Source organism: Melospiza melodia, chromosome 1 (assembly GCF_035770615.1).
Source record: "Melospiza melodia melodia isolate bMelMel2 chromosome 1, bMelMel2.pri, whole genome shotgun sequence".
NCBI lineage: Eukaryota > Metazoa > Chordata > Aves > Passeriformes > Passerellidae > Melospiza > Melospiza melodia.
Window position 1 is genome coordinate 43,345,720 of NC_086194.1, and position 15,742 is coordinate 43,361,461.

A 15,742-nucleotide genomic window follows, 5' to 3' on the forward strand; every position below is an offset into this window, starting at 1 on the left:
TCATGAAGAGGGCACAAGAGGTGGCTTCCTCTCAGATGAAAGGCAGACAGTGTGCACATTGCAATCTCAGCACTCTCCTGCATTATGGATCTGCTCCCGGGCTGTACTGCTTGCTAGCACAGACACAGCTGCAATATATTTATTGCACTTTAAAATCTCTTCATGGCATTTGGGAGGTGAGTTCACTGGCTGGATTAATTAACCACCAAGCTTGGTATTTTGACTGGCTAATGGTTAATCAGGGGCTTTATTTTCTAGTTTACACCATCTTGTTTACGATGTTGAGTCCAGCCTCAGCAGTATGGAAGAAAAATCTGGCTCTGTTTCTGAGGTAAGATATCTTAGTGTCTTGCATAAACCTGAAAAATTAATTTGGAGTAAGACAGGATTAGAACAGAGCTGGCTTTGGAAGTCACTTTTTGGAGTCTAGCTCAATCAGGATCTTTACTCCCAATAGGAACTTGTGATATCCCTTGTCTTCAGACTCACCAGCTCCTCTTGGAAAAGAATGGGAAACCACCACAGCCTGCAGCTGCTGAGTGACCCCCATCCCTACCCTTCCCTTCTGCCATCGCTCTCCAGAACCCAGACCCAAATAACCCTCTCTCTTCCCTAACTACACAATAACTGCATACCTAAATATACAATACTGCGTAGCTAAACGCTTCTTACATTGTGAAGGAGAGGGTGACAGCTACCAGTAACGTTCAGGACATTCAAAACTTCTCCACCATAAAGATGGCTGACAGAACACTGCCATCACTGGGTGGTCTCTCACCTTTGTGTCCTCTCCACTTCAGTCCCATCAATGGCCCTGCTGTCACCTCCTCTGTGCAAACCACTCCCAGACATCTCCTCCCACTCAGCTTCCCAATGCACATGTGGCACAGCCTGTGGCTCCAGTGTAATTGACCATTTTGGTACATGTCCCATACACTCACACAATGTTTTGTCATCTTTGTTATGTGTGATGAGCATGCAGGGCTCATAGCACAGTCTCTGTGTTCCTTGCAGACTATCATAATCTTTATACTTATTTGAAGCACTGGAGCAAAATCCATGATGCTCACTGAAGTATTTGGTAGCTGTTTTCCTGAGCAGGTGCTTGTTCAGTTTTGATAGTGTTGTTAGTATGGCAATAAGAAAATGTTAAGGAGGTGCCAGAGCTATGGAGGAAAAAGCCAATTCCCAAGTTATGGAGGGGTGATGGCAGAATTTATGGGCTGACTGTGGTGGAAAAGGAGCAGACAATTATATCTTACTGTGAGTATGCAGGGCATGCTTTCCCTCAGAGCTGACCCTGTACAAATGTGCATCAAAGATTTTCCACACAATATCCTACAACAAAGCTAGCTGGTCTGGGAAGAAACACAGGTCAAAATTTTCATGTAAAACCTTCAACATGATATTTAGTGCATTTTTACACTCTACACTTCACAAAGCCCTATTTTTACAAAAGCTTATGAGAATGAAAATTGCAGTCAGAGGCACCAGAACCTACAGGTTCTGTGGGATTTCAAGTCAGATTCATATAATTCCTTCTGAGATATCCCATCAGTTGTCTCATTTAGTTGTCAGTGCCATTTAAAAAACATGCAGTTGAACTAAATCCAACAGCACACAGAAGAACAAAACATGTCAGCTTCACCCAGTCCCCACTTCCACGAGCATCTGCCTAAAAAGTTAGGGAAGTGGGGGGAACTCCCATACACAGGACACACAAAAACTCACTGACAGAGCTAACCAAAACTTAGCAAGGCAAATCATTCCCTCAAAACTCTTGCACAAATTCCTTTAGCAAGGTATTTTCAACCTAATTTTTCTCCAACCTCCAGTCCTCCCAGCCACAGGGCAATGGTAGCGATGAATTTTGTGTCCAATTTACAACAATGCTGTGAGATCAAGTCAGGCTAGCTCAGGCTATGGCTCCATGACAGCATCCTCAACATATGCAGCATCAGCTTGAGATCTTTCACCCTCTGTCATCTTGCATTTTCTTCCTCTTGTCCAAAGGAACAATGTTTAGTCCTAAAAAGCAAAGACAAGGAGGGGGAGGAAGATGGGTCCGTTCACAAGGTCTTTGTCATTTACAGTATTTACAGTAAGCTTAGAGCAAGGATAAATACAGCCAGTGCATTTGTAATGTTTCAACACCTACCCCTTTTCCTGTAAATTCCTGCAGGACTTTTTGGCAGCAGAAAGCATAACTATGCTAGAAGTAATGGAATTACAAAAGAAAGAAAGGAAGGGAGTGTAAGCAGTGGGAATAGGAAGCAATAGCTAAACAGAGACTTTCCCATTTTATATACACACCCTTCTCACATAAACCAGAGGCAGTTATTGCCTAACTGACTGTTAGTTCTGTTGATCATTTATCTTCTGAGAACAGGCTTTGGGTGTAGGATCAACAGCTTTTAGTCCACATGTCTGTCCTCCACATGGCAGCTTCTGTTTGTGAGGCAAGCATCAGCAATACTCTTTTCCTTTTGATGGCACTCATATTTGTGTGAGTATAACAAACTGTAAATAACCAGACAGACCCAAAATGTTGTCATTCACCATCAGCAGCTGAATCCACAGTTAACATCAGAAGCCTTCATCCCATCAAGATGCCCATTCCTGGGCAGCTGTGTTTTCCACAGGATCTCTCTGACTCAGCAGCTAGCACACTGAATAATGAAGCATAGACAATTACTGAAAATAAGTGTTCTCCAACACATGCATTTCCAGGCTATGTTTGTCTCAGTTTTCAAATGAAAAAAAAAAAAAAAAAAAAAAGTAGACGTGCACAGATTGTTGAACTTTTTAGGGTTTTTTGACAACTCAAGTAAATGGACTTTGAAGGAGAAAAAAAACACTGTAAAGCTTGGCACATCAAACTCTTTCTATACATAAACAGGCCTATATCTAGTCTATAATACAGGAAACTGCACATCAACTAAGGCAGAGCATCTTCAAAATAGATGCACTACCCACAGTCAAACGCAGAGCTATTCCCAGACGTGCTGAGGAAAAACCTTTCTCCATCAGGCTGCCTTCCCCACAAAATCAGTTCAGCCAAGACTTGTGAGAGGAGGGGATGCTTTGGGGGAACAAGAAAGGGCAGTGCCACCCACTGTTCCACATGTGACTCTCATCAGGGGCTTGGGACACCTTTTTCCCGGAGGTGGCTGTTCCTCTGGTTTGGCTGGAATGATTCAAACTGTGCCTGCTGGCAGGGCTGCTCAGCCCTTGGGGCTGGAACAAGGGCAGAGATGGGTGGATGTTTTTCTGCACATGACTAAAATCTGGGACACAAGCTTGGGCATTGCTGCAATTATATTTTAAGACATCTCACCCAGACAAGCAGATGACTGAATTTGTCCCTTTGGAAACCGAGCGTTTTTATGAAAAAAAAAAAAAATTGTAACAATTTTTGAAATTGTGACAATCTGCTTAAATCATGATTGTTTATTACTCCTACAGCAATTCTAGTTATGGGAAGTCATAAGCAGGCCATGTTTGCTGGTGAAGTTTAAGGAAAGCCAAACCACTGAAATGGATGAAGTCCCTGAACAGCAGAAACCATCAGAAACCAAAGCTGCCTTGAACTGCTCACGCTGCCGTGGCCAGCAGGCAGCTCTCCGTGAATGCAAAGAAATCCTCAGTTTCAATTCATTCTCATAATTGTACTCCACATACACTGTTAATCCACATTTTAACTAACTGGCATATAAAAGAAATTCCTGCTTTATGTGGAAGAATTACTGTGTGGTGATAAGATGTGCTAGTGCTAAAATCCTGCAGGATTAGAACCTACCACAAATAATCAGGAATACTTTATTTCATTAACAAGCCTAATCAAAACATGTTAGTCAACAATTTTTCCAGCATGTTAAATATATTGCTAACTAATTAAGAAAATTCAAAATAATTGCTTGGATTCAATTTTCCCATCCAAATGAAACTTACTGCAAGTTATGAACCAATGAGCAGGCATCTAGTAGGAACAGACAGACAACAGTTAGTGTCTCTTAATACATAAAAAAACATAAAATTTCAAGGGCCTTTATCAAAATTCCAGGCTGGCAATGGCTTTAAAACACACAGGTGTATTCAGAAAAAAGTCAACATATTGCTGCTGGTGGTGGCAGCCGCCTCTTCTGATGGTAGAAGTTGCCTATGCATGGTTCCCCTCCACAAAACACATTCCAAGTACCTGAGAACTGTGGGAAGGGTGGAGATGCCAGAGAGCTCCTCAGGCAGGAGATGCCAGGAGCAGCTTGGGACAATGGCAGGGAGGGAGGGGCTGCTCACACACTCATAGGACTGGCTGGCTCACACCCTCCAGCAGGCTGTGGTCACTCACCTCCCTGTGGAAAAGGGCACATGAACAGCTCATGAACAGCAGGCCACCCTTGATATGTTGCATCTGAGGGGGATGCAAAGCACGGCCAAACTGAGTTTCAAAGTGTTGCAGTTGTGTAAAAATATCTTAAGTTGGTTACCAACAAACAGAGAAAGGGAAAAAAAAATCTGTCAGGGAGGGGTGAGCAGGAAAACATGGCCTGAAGCACAAAAACAAGGCAGAAATTGATTATTTGAATGAAGCTTTCCCAACTGCTGATCTAATCAGCAATTAAAGCAGCAATTCAAATCAATGTAGCCTGGTGTTATCTCACCCTCTAAAGTTTCATATATTTTATTTACACATAATTAATAAACTTCCTATGACATGTCCTGGATTTTAGAGTACAGAAGGTAGTGGATCGAAAGGAATTAAAATGCTGCACTCTGCTGCTTTTCCATTTGAGTGCAAATAATATCAACAGAACTCAGGCATTCACTCCAGTAATGGGAAAATGGCATCAGAAAAATGTCTCTCTGCTTATTCAAATCTTTAGCTGGGGGAGAGTCAGGAGCAGCATTAACATTTATTAGACTGCAAACCATACTATGCAGATCTCTGGCACCAAAGTGTGAAATCCTGAATTGGTACAAGCTTGTAAGACAGACCATTTTTACTGTTAGAGGGAGAACAGAGAAAAAGAACAAAAAAAAAAAAGAAGAGCAATTGTGGCTTTTCATCAAGTATATTTCATAATTGTCCATTAAAATACATACCTACATCACAAAACACTTTAAAAAAACCAAGTATTTTAAATGTATGTACAATAATGCAAAAATATGCCTAAATATGTATCTAATGCAAAAAAATAAACCATTTAATAAAATCTCCCTTCAAATGTCCCCTTGCTCTTCAACATGTTAAAAAAAAGGACAGAGCTCAGTAAACAAACAGGAGTTAAAACACAAACTGACAGATGAGAGCAGTGCAAAGCAGAGACCTGAGAATGGGGAGGCATTTGATTCAGCTTCCCATTCCTCAGGATTACACCACAACTAAGGTGCAACTTGTCCTATGTCAGCAGAATTTTGATTTTAAAAAGTCACAAGAGGCTGCCTATGGCACTCATTTTCCATGTGAGCAAAAAAGTTAATAATAATCCAACTAAGCACCCTTTAAACACCCTTTAAACAGGGGTGAATTTCACCCTTGGCAAATATTTCATGTTCTGTGTACTCCTGCCAAGCACAAAGAGGTTCATCCAATGAACAGTATGGACTAAAGTCTACCTTTACTAGTGTGGTGGGACAGAGACTTCTGCTGTTTCATGGCTGCTTGTCTTGTCACCTCTTCTTTTTGCACTCTCTAGGAAACTGCAAAGAGGGCTCCAGTCTTAGAATTTCAGTAAGTCAAATATTTTGCATTTGTGGCATTGCAATGTCACTAGTAGTTGGGATTTTAAGTATTTCTGAAGACTAGGTCCGAAAGTCTGAGTTAAATGAAACCCTTCAGTTTCTAAAGCGAATGATTATCTGATTCCTACTTGGATGAGTTTAGGTGATTGATGTGTATCCTTTATCTTGCTAGAGTCACTGCCCTTAGAGAACAGCAGGCAGTATGTGACACACAGCTCTTGTCTGCAGAAGCAATCTGAGGAGGTTTCAGTATTGCTCCATACAGGGAAGGTGGCAGGAATTGAAGCACTATTTAAAAAACCTGCTCATAAGGCACTGATGCAGCAAGGTTTGTGACGAACATGGTTTAATCATTCCTATTGTCCAACTGTTTAAAAGTCAGTCTATTAAATCAACCATAAATAGCAATAAAAAGGCATTAAAAAAGTCCCAAACCAAAGAAATCAATTTAGTATTGAAACTTAATTTATGGCAGTCCCACTTCAGTGCACACACTAGCTCCTGCATGTTTTTTTAAACTCATTGTAGGCACATGCTCACTCTATATACAAAAGTCCCCCAACAAAGTCATGATGCTCTGCACATACCCTACAAACAAGAGATTTTCAGATGACCTCACATAATTACATGTTAAACTTACAGATGGTGGACAGGAACATACATTGGCTCACTCACTGTACATATGTACTCAAACCTTTAGCAGAATAAGAATATACACAATATATACATGTAATTCACACAGTAAAACAGTCCTCAACATCTGCTATTTTGTAGGGCTATGCATTTCTTCTATTAAAATTCCACACATGGAACCATCTCTGTGCCAGCTCCTCTTCATAAGCAATAGGATCACTTCAAGGTAAATTAGTTCTTCATGTATATGTAACAGAAACAGCAAAAGCTCAGCCTCTAGTCATCACTGTCACTCCCAGACTCACTCAACTGCAAGTCATTTCCTATGGAAAACAAAAACCAACAAAACACAACAAGTGAGTAGGCGTCAATTCACATTTCATGGCAATCAAACCAAAGAACAGTCACATTTACACTGCAAGATTTAAGTAAGAATAACACACGAAATGAATGCAAACATCATCTGTGATTTAATTAAACTGCCCAAGAACATCAAGAGCTGCATGGGGCTAATGGCTGGATTCAGGCCAAACCAAGCATCCTTGTCTCCAGAGCCACCAAAGGTGCTCCCTGGTGGGACAACAGCCCTCTCCATGCTAACAGCTGCAGAGAACATTCCACAGCCTCCACCCACCAAAGCTCCCATATGTGGCTCTGGGACAAGGCATTGGGGAATTCCTTGGCTTTCTTTACCCTTTAAAAACAGATTTTTTTTTGGTGTAAGGCCATTTGGGTAGCCAAGGCAAGGCCTCCACATGTCAATAAACCAAAAGGGCTGTTAAAGCCATCACAACTCAAGGCTGAACGAAGCTGACACGTGCTGTGAAGGTAAAGGCTGCCCTCCAAAGTGCAGAGATTGGATAAATGGCCAGGATATGGATCAAACCTACTGGCTCTGATCCTGTTTTGCAGAGCAGTCATGATTTGGTGAGATGGAGGGGATAAAAAGGGGCAAGAATCATGCTTGTGTTCTGATAATTGAACCTTACTCTTCCAGCATTTTCCCACTACCCTCCCCTCAAAACAGCTGCAGGGCATCTATTCAATAGACAGAGAGACAAGACACGGGAGACAAGGACTTGGGTTAGGGGTGATTCTCCTACAGCAAAAGTATTTCAAATCCAAAGGCAAAAGCACTGCATGAAGAGAGGAGCTACCCTGGTAGTTCACAGAGTCTCCTGCAGTCAGAGGCTTCAGATCATTAAACCCATGCAGTACTGTGGTCAAGGAGAAGCAGGGAGGAGGCTGCTCACAACTAGAAACAGGGAAATGGGCACAGTCCTAATGACTTTGTTGAACTTTCAATTTCACTTAGTCCTTCATTACTGGCAAGCAAGACTGACAGGTCTCTAAGCTTTCCAGCAGGGCTTTTTGGTGGGGTCTCTACAATATACGTATCTTCTCAAAGCTGGAAACCCTACACATATCTATATTCAGACTCCACCAGTTCCCTATGAACAGGTGCCAAGAGATGTGTGCAAATATGCCTCAGGAGGAATTAAGAACAATTTATGGCAATTGCAAATTCAATATTCTAACTCCACCGAGTTGGAATGTACCTGATGTAGTGCAAGGAAAGAGCAACACAGAGGCACACCATGTCTCCAGAGAGAGTCTCATGGGACAGAACTATGCTTTAAAAATGTTCCTGACACTTCTTAAAGGGTGAAGTGAGCTTGTACTGATTCAATGCTTGCAACACCATAGCTGCAATATTTTAACAAAATTTTCATTTAAATTTCCCTTCAAAACGTGGTATTTGTGAAAATGCAGCTGAGACCAACACAATAAATCTGCTGACAAAGCGATAATGAAGACCACAGAGACTGCACTTAGGAACCCAGGACAGCCTTGAGCCATTTACAGTTTTTTACAGACCTTTAACTGACAATGTGTCAACTCCACTATTTCCATTTAATCTGTGTATTCACATGAAAATAAATCCCATCCTCCAGTGCACCAGATCCTCCCACACCAGTGGCTACTTGGAGGCCTGAATAAAGACCCAACAGGGACAACAGGGACCACTGCACTGATGCCCACAGGCTCTCCAGACCTTCAGACAAGTCCCAGCCCCCTGTTCATACAATCTGCCCATGTATTTGAGCCAGTGCAGCTCCCTGGAACTACTATTTGGCAAAGGCATTTCATGAAGTTAGCCTATCATGCTAAGAAAATGAGTGGCCATAATCAGCTTTCACGGTGGTAAGACACCAGCATTTACTTACGGAGCGTGTTCATGAGCTGATTGCTTCCCTGTGGCCTGCTGGTGCCATTAGCAACAGCATTCCTGTTGTTGTACTGCTGGTGTGGTGGCTGGGAAGGGGAAACGTGTGCTGGCTCTTCCCCCTCGCTGCTGGAGCTTTCATCTTCACTCCCAGATGAGCTCTCTGAATCCGATGAGCTGCTTCCACTGCTGCTGCTCATCTGCTCAATAATCTCAACCTCTGCTCTCAGTTCTGAAATAAAAAGGAATTCATCTGGTTGATACCACAAATACAGGGCCCCATGGAATTTTGGAAAGAATGTGCAAATGCGATGGTTTTGTCAAGTATAGTTTATCACACCAAAATATCTCACATGAAAGGAAAGGGAAACAAAAAAATCCTGAAAACTTTTTTACTTATTGCTATAGCTAAATTTTAAAAACCAACAGCATAGGTTACTATCATAAAACCTTCACTCCCACAATTATTCTTCATATACTTCACACTCCTGAAAGCACTTTCAGCTTCATTATTTCTGACAGGCCATGGTCTCCATACAAAGTAAGCACATCAGCTGATCACGGAAATCTAAATCTGAACTGTTAGATGCTGGTGATATTTAGGCTTTTGGAAAACACAAAAAATGGTGTGTTGGGGGGTGGGTACATGGACATGGGCAAATGATTACAACAGAAACTGCCTTGACTTCAGATAACGTATGAAACTGCTTCAGCACAGCCACACAGCCCATGTGAACAAACTTCAGAAGCAGATGGATGACATCAAATAACTTAGGACAGATGAGAATAGCTGAGAATTTTCACATATTGGGGAGTGGCAAAAATACCATAACCTGCTACAGAGCTTACAAGTAGCCAGGAAATAACGAAACTACTCTGAAACTAGGAAGGAATACAACTCAAGACACTGCCCACTTTAGGATTTCCAGTGCAAAGAAACACTGGAACACCAGGACAGCACCACAACAGCCTCATCAGCAACAGCTAGTGCTGGCTGAATGGCTGGTTACTAAAGAGATATTAAGGTATGTCACCCCAAATGATACAATATTGTTAAATTTGTCATAATTATAAGTGGCTTAAACACTAGTAGAGGACAACTCCTTTGTATCCACCCACAAGGCTGAGTATCTAATGACTCAGTTCATCTTGGCAGGTTTCCAGGAAAGAACAACATCCACAGATATAATAAGCATGGGATGTGAAACCCTCAAAATTCAGGCTTTTGTTGTGCTAGCAGCAGTACTATACCCACAGGGTTAGAACTCAGTGCTTGCCCTGGAAACTAACAGACCAAATGGACAAGAATGAAAGAAGGGAGAGATGAGGTATTATCAACCCTACCTAACAAGTGGAGAACTGATGCCAGGAGTAATTCATGTTAGGTCAGATGTGTGTCACGAGTTCCTTTTTAATAAGAATCATTTTCCTTGGGCTAAAAAATAGCCCAATAAAAATAAAAGAGTAACAGTTAAAGTTCTCTAAACTTTAGAGAACTTAAGAAGTCTAAAATAAAGAGTAACAGCTAAGTTTTCGGCCTCCGCAATATTTGCTGGAGAGAATTCCTCTAGCTTAGCATGTATCAGTTTGAGAAATTGTGTTTTCTCTTGCCAGATTTAAAATCACTATTTTTCACTTTGGAGGTTTAGAGCTCAATTTCAAGTGCTTTGGTTACACTCCAGCTGGGTATTTCAGGATAGCAGTGCTGTTTCTCCAATTTATTTCCTACATCTAGATCCCTGCCTATACCATCTGTGCTCTCTGTAGTTTACCAGTATGCCAGGTAAACCCTACTCTTTCAGCTTGAAGACTTAGCATAAGAGACCATTCAAAGAGAAAGAAAATATGATTCAACAGAATCATATATTGATTCAACTGGCCAACAGCAGATAGCACTTTGTACTGTAATATCTTTCTACCTTATTGCCTCTCAACACAGTCTTGCAGGCTTTAAAAATACATTTCTGGCCTGGAGTCTGATACACAAACAAATGAGCACTTGTGAATCACTGTTCTCAGCCTACTCATGTTGAGGCTTTCAAATTATAAATGTTCCTTGTATTTAAGGCTAGGAAATTAATAGGGAAAATCTAAAGGAAAGGTAACCAGGAATAAGGGTACTTTCTCTTTAAAATGCCCAGGTTTAAACTTTTTCCCCCCCAGCTTAATGATGTAAAATTTCTACATTCTTCTAGTGATGGAGTAGTTAGTTGCAAATTACAGTGATTAGAATACATTGTTAGAATATCCTGGATTGCAGCAAGCACAATCACCTATCACAATCCATAGTGCAAAAAGATCCAACAGACAAGTCTAACACAGGACAAGTGCCTGAGAATTACACATATATCACTACAGAGCTGGAGTCTGTGGCTGGATGGAAGAATGTTGGCACAGTGACTGAGAATATAGAGCCCATATGTAAAATAGAGTGAAGAAGGTGAGGTGATCTTAGGCATTGGTAGTGAGAGGGAAAAGTTAAAACAAAAACACACTGCAGAGAACTAGGGAAAAAAAAACCAAAACTAAGCAAGAAGTGTGGACTCGATACAGTAGGTGAGGAGATCACTGAAGGAAGTGATGCTGCCTGGCCAATTTTAAACAGAATTGGAGATCAGTGTGAGAATGAAGAATGGGAGGTTTTAGCAGGGGAAGCAGAAAACTAAGAGAACATAAAAGACATTTGGTTATGAGAAAGGAATGAGAGAATGCCTTGGAAGTAGTGCTAAAGCCTGCTATGCTGAACAGAGGCAAGAAAAGGCAAAACAGAACCAGTACCACAAGCTTCAAGGACTGGGATGTTAAGGCTGTTATCAGTGACACTGGTCACAGGTAGAAACTTGGCCAGAGCTCATCTTCTAATCAACTTCTGCCTCACAGGCTGACAGCTTCCCCTCAGATCTCTGTTGTCTCTCATTCCTTGAGCCCAGAATTTTAAACATCTTGTCTGAGCAGATGAAAGAAAAGCAATTGTTTCCACTGATGTTCTGGTGGCTGCTGCAACACGAGAAGTCTGTCAAGAGAAATTCAGCAGGACCACTAAGGAATTCTGTTGAAAACATTCTTGTCTCACACTGTCAGTGACTAAGCCAATGACATCAAAGCCTTATAGGAAAATCACAGCTGCTTTACAATGGTTCAATTTTGTATTTTCCCATTTGACTGCTATGCTTAAGTACAGCTATAGGTACTGAAGATGTGGGTTAAACATTTCCTCATGATGCTTCCATTAAAATAGCTGTGTGTCTATGTGCACATATATTCTAAGCTGAACAAGGAAAGATTTGACCTTTCCTAGACATTTCTGCACCATAATATCAAACACCTCATGTGGATGAGCCTTTGCAGTCTGAAAGATGACAAGAGTCAGGATGTGCAGCAGTTACTTTTAAAAAGCTCTCCATACAGTACAGTTTTGAGCACTTGCCTTAATTGAGTCTACATCATCTGAAAAGGCTGACACTGCTTTGGGAACCTTAACTTCTCTACATTTCACGTTACAGCTGTAAGATTTCTTTCAAGAAGACAAAATGACCGTTTTACACTGGCGGGCAATGCAGGTTTTAGAGTAAAAAAAAATAAATTCAAGGTCAGAAATCATTATCCAAACAGAACAGCCTTCTCAACAGGGCTGTCTTCTGTATATATTCAGTATCAAACACCATAAGAGTGTTTTACTGTTCCTACTTCTCTCAATTCCAATAGGTTGTGCAGATTTTTTAACTAAAGCCTTCACCTCAGACTGCAAGAATACAAAGAACTGCCAGAGAAAAGTCATTTAACTTTAGGGAGGGTTAAATTTGAATGCCTATAGCAGAACACTCTGGTAATAATAGAACACAAGGTGGAGAAGTCAACTTGATACTGGCACCTCTTCTAGCTGCATGTGGAGATGGCAGCTAGAAGAGGCAGTATTTTATACTGATGTGCAGAAAACTTGACTGAGGTGTTCTTGAGAGACAAACAGTGCTATGGCACAATCTTCACATTCCACAGCTACAGTCCAGGTAAATAAAATCTGCTCAGATTTTTAAGCACGGAGTCTTCAAACCTGAAATATGATTCTGTGGGATTTTTTCTCAAATGTTGTAACCGTGTCAATATTATTGCATGCTGTAATTTTTCAATATTATTGACATATATCAATATGTTGCATGCCGTAATTATGTCAATGCTGTTGAAAACATTTCTGCTATGATCAAATTGGTCTGATAAATGTCAATGATTTTGTGCAAATAAATGACTGTATTGTGGTATATGTGTGCAAATATTCACAGCTTAATGAGACATCATCAGATGTAGCTGAGTGTTCAAAAGAACAAGCTCCTACCCTCTCCTATGCTCCCTTCAGGCACGAGGACAACATAGAAGCTTGAGAAGGAAAGGATTTCACTTGTGCAAAACCCTCAACACAGCCTCCCAAAAGTCTCTGTCCATGAAGGAAGGCAGTGGTTCAATTCCAGATGCTCTGACTCTGTCCTCAGACACTGCTGTTTGGACAGCTGTGTACTGGGACAGAACTGACCTACCTGAGAGTTCATTTCCAGCTCATCTGTAAGGGAGGGGTGAAAATGCACAGCTGAGGGTACCAGGGAAAGCAGAAACCTGCACTGAGGTTACCTTAAAACTACTGTGAAACATCATGAAGGCTGTGTCTCACCACACCCTCTTGCATACTGGAAGCAAGAGGGTGTCAAAGTGCCAGAGATCCTTTCAAAGTGCCAGAGATCCTTTCAAGAAGCTCCTTTGGGAATTTTAAGTCCTGTGATGTGTTCATGAAACAAAATCCACAGAATTTCAGCTTTCTGTTTATCTTTCTTTCCTACAGAGGAAGCACTTCAACCAAAACTAAAACTACTACTTGAATGGAAAGAACACATGCTCTTCTGACTTACAAGTCTGTGTTAATAAAAACATGCATTAAGGGGAGATAACAGGATTGCAGACTACCTTACAGCTTTTACAGCTTGTCATTGCCTATATTTCATTGTGGAATGGTGCCATTTTAATTCTACCTTTTTAAAGTAGGTTTTTATGATATAAATGGTTTATCAATGCTGACTCCCCCTATAATACCAAATTAAAGTCCTATTTTTAGTAGAACTCAGGGGCTCTAACTCTTGATTTTGGGAACAAAACCGCACAGGTTATTTATTTGGAGGTACTTTCATATAAAAGATTGTCAGGTGGCAAAAATATATTAGGATAGCTCTAAACAATGTGACTTATACTTTAGACCACTACAAAATGATCTTTTAGAATAGATATCACCCCAGACAAATGTAATTATTTTACTGTAATACAACCTTTACAAATTGCTGTATGTATACAAAAGAGTGCCCCAAAGGTTAAGTAACTTATTATACCCTACAGGAAAAGACATTTAAAATCCACAATTGATTTAAATTAAAAAAATTGATATATCACCTATTATCATTTTCCTTACCTATTATACAGAAAATAAAAATAACAATGCAGCTAACAGAATCTCTCAGAGGTTGATTCTGGCTGCTGACCAGCATCCAAGTATGGAAAACACTACTGCTGCAGAAAAGTGAGACCAGTCAGCACCTATGCAAACACACAGCTTAGCAGCAAAAGTGTCACCTAGTGATTACCATGAACTGAAAAAAAACCCTGCTGAGTAATTAACTTCATCTGGGCAATTAACATAGGCGAAGTCTCCAGACAAAAATAGCTATATGGGACAGAGAAAAAAGAGAAAGAAACCCAGAAAAAAAAAAAAAAAAGCAGACAGAAAGAACAAGCTTAAAATAAAATAATTGTGTCTGATGTCAGTGCCAGAGAACCACCAAACAAAAATTTAAAGTCTTCTTTATCATGACTGTATTATCCACAGCAAAAACAGGTATCACATCAGTAGGAAAAGAAGGCATGGGCAAAGAAAGTGCATCCTACCCACAGCAAACACTAAGAAAAAGCTCTGCCTAAGCAGAAGAGTGAGTTGAGCTTAAGTTTAAGGTACTTTTTAAATAGAAGTTTAGCAGCCATAACGCATGTGTGCCAAAGCTGCAAAGGAGTGGTTGTGAAAGAGGGTAAGCTGCAGGTTTGTTCACTCTCTCATTCCTCCCCTACTAGCAGTGCTTGGCATGGTGCAAGCTTGTCTTGTACTGGGAGCACAGCTGCCTAGCCCCTCCATCCCCCCAACCTCACTCAGGGCAGTGACTTGACTGTAACGAGACCATGGACCATTACACTTTGCTATTGCTGCTGTGGCGGCCTAAGACACCCCAGCACTGAGCTACAGGTTTCTGAACTCACATTAATTGTTTTTCTTCTTTCCCAAACAGAGAAATAGTTTGGAAGAGAGAAAACTACCCAGAATGAGGAAGTTTTCTCATGCCAGTAATATAGCAATATAAAGATCTATTCTAGTAGAAGAGAATAAACCTGTAGCTCCAGCACTGAGCTACAGGTTTCTGAACTCGCATTAATTGTTTTTCTTCTTTCCCAAACAGAGAAATAGTTTGGAAGAGAGAAAATTACCCAGAAAGAGGAAGTTTTCTCACTCCAGAGAAGATGGCAATACAAAGATCTATTCTAGTAGAACAGAATAAATAATCAGTATACTAAGATGAATAAAGAAACAAGCTATAAAGAAGTCAACACAGCTATCAAGTACCATCTTTTAATCCCTGAATGTTTTTAGAAATTGCACAGTCATAGTTTTTATTATAAAGAAGAAAGACAAAGAAACTACAAACCCTTCTTTACCTCTCTTAATATCGTCCAGCTGGGGCTCTGGTGAAGGATTATCCTTCAAAGGAGAAGTTTTAGGTCCAACTGCTGGCTTGGTTGGGGCTCTGAACTGTGAAGGAGGCTGAGATGCTCGGGCAGACTGTTGCTCTATTCGGGCTTGGATCTTACTGCTGCCCTCTGCTCTGAAGAAACAACCAGACACATTTAGTGGTACTGTGCAACCATGTCCAGCTTTTTCAATATCCTTGTGCTAAGGCTTCATCTCTGACTTCCTTTTGTACAGATCTCTAATTTGTTTTACAAAGATGAAGACTGAATTACAGCTTTCTGTATGCAACACTTACTTTCAATAACAAAGAAACATATACAACTACACTGCAGCACTCTTACAAAATGTATTTTCAAATCCAGATGTGGTTC

General features: G+C 40.8%; 1 protein-coding gene and 1 long non-coding RNA gene across 2 annotated transcripts in view; one reads left to right on the forward strand and one right to left on the reverse strand.

The window, feature by feature from the left end:
- Nucleotides 1-5,200, forward strand: LOC134417853 (uncharacterized). Its single transcript, XR_010027635.1, has 3 exons — nucleotides 1-176; nucleotides 259-331; nucleotides 3,466-5,200. It is a non-coding gene; the product is annotated as an uncharacterized LOC134417853 (long non-coding RNA).
- The window catches only part of EAF1 (ELL associated factor 1), a 20,193-nt gene continuing 9,504 nt past the window's right edge, over nucleotides 5,054-15,742 (reverse strand). Inside the window, exons 4-6 of the mRNA XM_063155595.1 lie at nucleotides 15,338-15,504; nucleotides 8,604-8,834; nucleotides 5,054-6,698 (exon numbers count right to left, since the gene is read on the reverse strand). Coding sequence (XP_063011665.1) covers nucleotides 6,652-6,698; nucleotides 8,604-8,834; nucleotides 15,338-15,504 — 445 coding nt within the window. The 3' untranslated portion in view covers nucleotides 5,054-6,651. The remainder of the gene's footprint in view (nucleotides 6,699-8,603; nucleotides 8,835-15,337; nucleotides 15,505-15,742) is intronic.